An 8,784-nucleotide genomic window follows, 5' to 3' on the forward strand; every position below is an offset into this window, starting at 1 on the left:
CAAATAGGTTTTTGTAAAATCAGGTGCGCAAAATTGGAATTATAATGAGTTAACGAGGTACTTAGTTTAGAAACAGACTGGTTCACTTACTTTTGCATGGGATAACGGTTGAATGGAAAAATATACTTCTTTTATTTGATGTCTTCGTCATTATTAGGCCTGTGCTATTATTATAATCACTGTAACAGGAATGCCCAGTATTATAGTAATTCATGCCTGGTTTATATAATACTCGGACACAATGTTTGCATTCAAGTAAAATATCTGACATTTTTTTTAGCAATCTGATTTATTGTTTTGCACGGTATCGTATATAATTTCATATATTTAGAGCCCTGGCCACACTCTCAAATTTCCTATGACAAAAAACTGTTGTATGCCCATATATAGTCATCATGATGTGATGACTATATATTTTTGCATGGGATAACGGTTGAATGGAAAAATATACTTCTTTTATTTGACGTCTTCGTCATTATTAGGCCTGTGCTATTATTATAATCACTGTAACAGGAACGCCCAGTATTATAGTAATTCATGCCTGGTTTATATAATACTCGGACACAATGTTTGCATTCAAGTAAAATATCTGACATTTTTTTTAGCAATCTGATTTATTGTTTTGCACAGTATCGTATATAATTTCATATATTTAGAGCCCTGTCCACACTCTCAAATTTCCTATGACAAAAAACTGTTGTATGCCCATATATAGTCATCATGATGTGATGTCATCATGACCATATTTAGGCATAAAATGTTATAGTAAGTCTGGACAGGACTTAAGAAGGCCCCTGGATATCAACTGATCTGCTGATTCACCCTGTGAATAATGGTTTTAAAAATATATGCGACAGCTCGTATTATTGATTTGCTTTGTACAGTATCGGTAACCTCCTATGTTTGTTTATGTGCTTGATGAAACTATATTGGTTTAGAACGATGCAAACTGCGATGCTATTTTTGCAATGCTTTTAGCGATGTTTTTTACAGAATTGGAAGAAAGAAACCATAACTACAATTATTCGGTATGAAGAAACACCTACATTACAAATGTACGTTCACTTACACATTAAAATACTACTTTTTGTATTAGTGAAAAATATTCATATCCTTGAAGATATGTCCGCAATGGACCATTCCGCTTTAAAGTGAACTTCTAACTAAACTGTAGTAACCGGAACAAGGAAATTGATATTTTGATAAAGATCTTTAACATACACACAAAGTGCAAAGAGCAAACTGCTAAATAGGGCTTTCTACATTTTGCCCTACCTACTGTATACAGTATATCTGTTACTGTTATTAAATCGCAGCTGAATGGGGACCTAGGCCGTGATTGAAATACCGTTATTCTTATTCATCACCTGTGTGCGTGTTAACTATTGTTTCGGCAGCACACATCAAAAGGACTTTTCAGGTTTGTATTATTTCCTAAAGCGATATATGACTTTGGTAAGCCGGATTGGCCTACATGCTGGTATACCATAATCACTCCTTCTTTCAGTTGGGGGTGTTAAGCCATCGGTATTTTTGACATGGTATACGCACTACACTGTGGATAACCAAATTCGATATATATATATATATATATATATATATATATATATATATATACACACAACACACACACATATATATATATAGGCCTATATCGAACGCGCCTGCATTTATTTGTTTATTGAAATTTATGTTTTAAGAGTCAACGACTGACATCGATTTATTCTCATATCAATTTGGTGCATTTAACTGCAAACGCGCAGCCGTGATTCGAAAATCACCATACTGTATCTCTTAACCATAACGTTTCTTCAAAAACATCGACTGATTTTACTACAAAAACGGTAACCTAAAAACTGAAGTTCGGATAACTTAGGTTTATAGAAAAAGTATAGGTATTGTAAACAATTTACAAAATATTTGTTTTCAAATATTTAGCTCCGTCATTTTTGGGTTGAATTACGAAAATAAGCGATATTAGCATGTTTTCAGCGGGATTTGAGCCGGCTTGTGAGGATTCGTTTTATTTACAACGTAATAACTTTGCGTATACCAATCCATTTGCTTAGGTTGGAGCGGTAACAGAAAGGCAAATTTCTTGCGATCAGGTATATATATTAATAATCTCATCGGATAAAATTTTCTTCCGTCATTTTTTTATTTTCTTATATGCTTTCAAAAAGAAAAGCTGTCCGAGCTCACAGCCGACCCAGGGATCTTGGCGCGTTCCATTTTGTGATCTGATGAAAATATGCATCCTGCTGTATCAAAGACTTGTTATAATTTAATAAATGAATACGCTTGGTATTGGACTTTTCTTATGTTTACAGTGTTATGAATAGATTGGGAATTTATTTTTAATAGTTTTCACAAGTAATTGATCGTTTAATGAAGTGCATTTTTATATACATTTTTTCGGATAATGAAATCGCCCAAACATTGCAGCGCGTTCATTCTGTCCTCTATCATGTCTGTGTTGTGAATCCAAATTCAATTAAAGGATCTAATTCTTCTATCCGCCATTGAAATTAAAAACAAAAACATTAATGTTATGTGATCAGATAGTTCCGCCGAAGCCTTTATATGTATATTTTTGTCATATTTTACGTTAAAAAATAATTTAAAAAAAAAACAGCTAGAAAGACACGAGCTTTGGAAATATTTTATTCACATTTCAGATAAAACAAGGTTACAACATGAGTGGTTTGCAGACATGCAGCGGGACAAGGGCTGGTTTGCTTCGACTACCAGTATCTATTAACCAACAATTCTTTAATCGAGATCTCGCAAGAACAGCTATAAAAAAACATGAGACATATTTGCAAGAGAACCAAGACCGTCCACATCGATTCGCCATTCGTAATTTCCTCGCCGTCTTCCATTTTAGATTAGGGAATATATTCAAGGCATGCGAGTACTTCGAAGAGACTTTATGGGAAGATGAAACCAACATAAATGCCATATCAGATTTAGCATACGTTAATGAGAAGCTGTATCAGCATTCATTTGCTGAGGAACTTACGGAAAAACTTAATTCTCTCATGGAATTGCAAGACGATGCGAATAACTCACAGAAAGAAATAATGTTGAAACGGCGTAGCCGGTGTATTGCCGAAAAAGGATACATTTTTGCGAATGATTTAATTAGGGACACAGTTTCCATTGACAAACAAACAGCAGCAAGTGAAATGTATTCGGAAGCGATCAGACTATCAGAAGGCATTGTTGGCAAAGAAGAACTCCAAGATTGGAAGTTTTATCGAGGCTTACTTTATAAAGAGATGTATAATATACATCTGGATTTCTACGTCTACAATTCCGCAACCACAGACGAATTGTATAAGACGAGTGAGGACGGCTTCAAATACAACATGTCAGCCACCAATAAGCATCGCAAAGCGGATGCATACAGCCTTTTAGGAAGTTTAATGGCAAAACGTTGTTCCCGTGGTAAGTGTCAACCAAAGAAAGAAGGTGGTCAGTTCAAGAAAAATGAATGTCATTGCCGTACAGAAGCGAATGAGTTTATTAAGAGAGCTCTCCATAATGATCCAACGAACATTCGCATTTATGTTCGATATGGTCGCGAGTTGGCGCATTCAAAGGACTTCGAAGGTGCTTTGATTAAATTTAACCAGGCTATAATGCTGGATGAATCTTCTACGAATTGGTTTGCTTATAGTTCAAGAGCTAATTGGTATATTGATAAGTACATTCGAAGTAAACCTGAAAGTAAAGACCGGGGTTATTTACTTTTAGCGGAAGCTGATCTACTTAAAAGCATTATGGGAAATCCTTCACCAATTGATTTGGGAAAACTGGGACACGTGTATTATCTGTTAGGACTAACAGCTAAAACCAGAGCTACTGATTCCGATGGGGCAAGATGTCGAAGTAATGATGCTAATGTAAAGGATGATAAATATTATTTCCTCAAGGCACTGCATTACTTCATGAACGCTACAGAAACTGGGGATGGAAATCAGCGACATGATATCCACTTCAAAAGAGGGCAGTGTTTACTTGATATGAATGAGTTACGTGGCGCCGTTGAAAGCTTCAAAAAAGCTCTGGAATGTGAGCGTCCGAACTGTAAAACAGTAAAAAATGTTGAAAACTTGATACTTTCATTGTTTGATTTGTACGAGAAAGTTGAGCAAGATAATCAAAAAGAAATTCTTGCAGAATTGTGTTTTTGGTGGTGCTTGGGGTTTAAGAACAAGTCTGTTGAGTCCTTTGTTAATAAAAAGAAAAATGTAAAGAAGATGCTACGTCTCCTGGAAGCACTGTTGAAAAACCATGAGGCTGATCAAGACAAGGTTGTTACAGACCTGGCAGGTATTTTGAACAAAAACGAACACAAAAAAGAAAAAGTAAAAACACTGTTATCTAAATACACACATGGTGAAGTTTTTAATAAAAACAGTGCCACATTCAAAAGCAAGACAATTTCAGAGAAGACACCAAGAGAAGAGGGTGATGCAATTCCACATCGTGATAACAAAACCAGATCCAGATCAGTCCAGATTTGTCAGGAGCATACATCATTTGCAAAAAGAACTATTGAAAGTAGATCTGACCATGACCAACTCACAGTAGGTCTACCTGTTGTAGACGTTTCTGCGAACATTCCCGTTATTGTTGCTGCAACATCTGCTGCTGAATTGGATGGAGCTGCTGTAGTTAATGCTCCTATTACTACTGCTCCTGCTACTACTGCTGCTGCTACTAACGATGCCACAGTCGCAGTTGTTGATGATACTAACGTTGCTGTCATCACAGCAAGTAGTCCACCCGCTACTGTTGGTCGTACATTTGTAAATAATACTAGTTTTGTAGGAAGTACTAATAGTACATTTGAGTATGGCATTACCGCCTCTACTGCCACCACCAATAACATCACCGTCAATACAACCACCACCACTACTACTACCACTACCAATAAAGAGACTCTAAAAAGATCGGAAACCCATACTCTGTTAAAAATCGATAGTGAAGGAATTTGTATCACACCAGTTAGGGTCCATCCTTCTGAACGTACAACAGAGCAGAAACAATGTAGCATCGCCGATGTTGTACAATATATCTGTAAACAACTTGATGTGCATGACTCAAGTAAACAAAGTAAAACAGCTCGACCCACCGTTCCTCATCCACCGTCTAAAAGTAAGAGCGGGTTAGATTACGATTTCTTTGTTGTATTCTCAGGAAAGCAAAAGGATTGGGTGTATTACACGTTACTTTCTCGTCTAGAGCAAACATACAGATTCAAAGGGTGTATACCCGACCGAGATTTTGCTCTAGGAGCAACTGTTTGCCAGAACATAGAGAAATCTGTTGAGAAGTCAGCATGTACATTGGTTGTGATTGATGAAGAGTTTTGTGAAGACCATGCACTTTGTCACAGACTGTCATACGCTTATTTAACCAATGTGCGAGTAAAGAGGCTCCTGATACCTATAGTTAAAGAGCATCCTCGCAATATTCCGATGGAAATATGCAACTTAACGCCGCTGATTGCAACAAAAACAATCAATTTGTCGAAATTAGCAAAAGATATTGAGATAGCAATTTTGGAAGATACCGTATGCCCGGTGTAGTATGTAACAAATAGATATTTTGATATTGAGTCATCTAATTACAATATAGAATTTGTATATATATAATATATATATATATATATATTATATATATATATACGCATGTGCTTAATGTTTATCTCCTGTCTATTTCCCGGCAAAAGACACGTTCACAGCGTTTCGGTAACGTTATTAATTAACTGGCTGGGAAGAATATTATGTTTATAATTATGTTTAGACTAGTCCAACTAGCCGGTTTTTGTGAAATATAAGCAGTGGCGTATCTATTAGAGGTTTTAGCGCCGGTGGGGGGGGGGGGGGGGGGGGGGGTCGACAATACAACACGGTGCAATCGAAATTTTTATTCAGGAGCTTATACAATAGACCTTTCCAGAGTGTCAATCAAACTTAACAACTGACTAATCAGAACAGCGCTAGGAATGCGCGCGCGTCTTACAAACACACGTGTTGTCCCACAAACGCACGTGTTCGCGTATGTTTTAACACTGCTGTCTTTGTGTGACCTAAGCAACAATATCCAAGGGGCGGAGCTTAGCGGAAAGGTCCATTGGTTAAATATACAAAGTGTTAAATTACAGACATTAAACTTACAATATTTAAAAAACAAACAAAATGAAAAGATCATGTACTGTAAAAATAAAGATACAAAATATAAGGATTATCCGTAAACTGATTATTACGAGAAAAATATTGCAAACTGACATATAATATGAAAGATTGGAGATGATGACGACTATTCTGATAATATTATACGACTGCTATCTTAGAAAATTGTTATTAAAAATGGAAATGGAATCATGAAAACGGTTCCTACATATATTAGTTTTGCATTTAAGTAGTCGGAGCATGGAGGTCCCTGGTCGGAGTCTACCTGAGTTGTTCTTATGTAATGTTATGTCCTTGACTTTACATTTATTATTTCCTTCACATCGAACAGCGAGTACGCTTACAGGGTGAATAGTGGAGTTGTTTTAGTCGTGAGAAAAAGTCCTGATGTGACAGGAATTGAACCCAGAACCCTGGGATTAGAAGGCAAGCATCTTAACCACAGAACTGTTCAACTCCACTCCAGTAAACGTTTATACTCAACTAAAAATTTTACGTTTTTTTACAAATTTTACACAAATATGTATTTATAACTAATTTCTAACATATGTATTTATAAGTAACTTTGAAGTTGCTATAACGTTGAGTTCAACTCAAAAAACGTTAACGTTAGTAACGTTTTTTCGACATAGCCCCATTGTTGTTTTTGTTGCATGTGCCTTTTTTCCGAAATAAAATATTGAATGAAATTTCAATATGTACAAATCAATGTATTTTCTGATGAATGCATTCTATTGTAACATCTTGCCTGACTAGGAACAAATGTAGGCCTATGATCATTTCCTACTGAGAATGTAAAAAAATGAATAATTTGACAAACAATGCATTGGCCTACCATTGATGATAAATACCGGTAGTTGATGATTATAATTACAGTATATCCTAGTAGGCCTAATATAATATATATTATTACAAGTAGTGAATTTCTAGACCATGTTTCAGTTACAAATGTTACTAGATTTTATTAAACTGGGCTTTACCTCGAATATGTTGTAAAATGTATTCTTACAATTTTTCTGACGCAGTAAACCCAGTAACCGTGGCAGTTACAAATTGCACATTAATTTATGTAAAATTGCCAACATCGTTAAATTTTTGTTACATTCGATGTTTGTAGAATCCAGAATAAACTTTTAGAAAAGGTGCAACCATTCAGTGTATGGAGGTAATACATAATAATATACAGTGGACTACCTTACTTTATTTTCTACTCAATAAATACATCCCCGCACCGGAAATGGACTAGTCCAATTCAATGGTAAAGAAATCCAGTGCGTTTTCACTTTGAATATTAATGACGCTAAACAATCGAAGCCACCATTTGTGACTCATACGCTAGTCATTTTGTTTCTGTTAGAAATTAACGTTTGCTTTTACATTTCGATTCTCCAAGTAACTGCTGGTATATTTGATTTACCTCTAACGTGATAGTGAATTTTACGATATAAGGTAGGAAATAATCGTGGCGTTTTCTGCATATATACCTTACGTTTTTGTGCATTTTGAGGTGTGTGCTTTTAGCGAACGAGCGTTTTCACTCTGTGTGAAACCGAATTCCGTTCCTAAAGGTGACACAGGACTAAAATGGCATTCCTTTCTTTCAGTTCAATTGAATCATATGGCGCTGTTCTTGTTGTATTCGTAGCTACCCAACAGTCAAGAAACGTGTATTTACGTTAAATACAAGGTTTCTGGGCTGTTGGGCGCATCCATTACACACCTTACAGCAAATTAAGGGTATTCCAAATTAATGTGTATGTCCTTTTGGTTATCTCGTTTATTACTTAATAAACTGGCCCACCCTTCCTTATTCTATAGTTTGATATTTTATTGTTTAATATTGTGTCCCGTTGAAAACCTAAGATTACATTTGTAAGTACGAGTAATATATAGTGTATATATACGTATAGTACGTATAGTGTAAATTCACAATATCATCTGCTCAAGTTTTTCCATATTGCACTTATTTTTTAAAAATATCTTTCGACGCGTTTTTGTGGCAGTTTCCTCCATGGTATGAGAGTGCTGTACACAAGCAAGATTTATGTTCTCGACCCCATGATTGAAGGTCAAGACACAGCAGTTAGTATTAAAATGAGTAAACAGTAATTCACCTTGGTGCGTCTTGTGTAGGTTGTAGAATTACAGTAGGCCTAGCTTACCCATTAAATTTTACTTATTTGTCCACTTTTTGGTTTGAAGTGCGATAAATTTCTCTGTTAATAGGCCTAAATAGCGTAACAGCTGATTATCGAATCAAGTATCAGATATAATGATAATGTTATTAATTGTAATGATGATAAAAATTGTGATTATTATATTCAATTGTTAAATTTTAACCATGAACAGGGGACCGGGTGCTACCGAAAATTAGGTTGTTTAATAAAAATTAAAAATCTATGCTTCAATCTACAGTCGCCTTCAGAAGAATGATATTTCTTATTTTACTTCTGTACATGTAGGCCTACCAGTTGGTGCTTAGTTTACTTTGTCATTCTGATCGGATTTTCTCTACTGTTCCGTTTTAATTTTATATTGTTTTGCATTATGTTTGCATTATGTTTTTATGGGTTTATAT

The 8,784-nt window shown here is 35.4% G+C and overlaps 1 protein-coding gene and 1 long non-coding RNA gene across 2 annotated transcripts in view; both read left to right on the forward strand.

Moving 5' to 3' along the window:
* Nucleotides 1–1,216: 1,216 nt before the first annotated feature.
* Nucleotides 1,217–5,904, forward strand: LOC117117716. Its single transcript, XM_033262113.1, has 2 exons — nt 1,217–1,420; nt 2,679–5,904. The coding sequence occupies exon 2, from the start codon at nt 2,697–2,699 to the stop codon at nt 5,598–5,600; it is 2,904 nt and encodes a 967-aa protein (XP_033118004.1). The 5' UTR covers nt 1,217–1,420; nt 2,679–2,696; the 3' UTR covers nt 5,601–5,904.
* Nucleotides 5,905–7,488: 1,584 nt separating this feature from the next.
* The window catches only part of LOC117117725, a 6,236-nt gene continuing 4,940 nt past the window's right edge, over nt 7,489–8,784 (forward strand). The window contains exon 1 of the long non-coding RNA XR_004446939.1: nt 7,489–7,655. This is a non-coding gene — a long non-coding RNA (uncharacterized LOC117117725). The remainder of the gene's footprint in view (nt 7,656–8,784) is intronic.

Source organism: Anneissia japonica, unplaced genomic scaffold, assembly GCF_011630105.1.
Source record: "Anneissia japonica isolate Jap-2015-1 unplaced genomic scaffold, ASM1163010v1 scaffold108273_len470852_cov203, whole genome shotgun sequence".
Lineage (NCBI taxonomy): Eukaryota > Metazoa > Echinodermata > Crinoidea > Comatulida > Comatulidae > Anneissia > Anneissia japonica.

Bases quoted from the DNA above. Each gene is read 5' to 3' on its own strand.
- LOC117117716 (XM_033262113.1), top strand. From the start codon at position 2,697: ATGAGTGGTTTGCAGACATGCAGCGGGACAAGGGCTGGTTTGCTTCGA.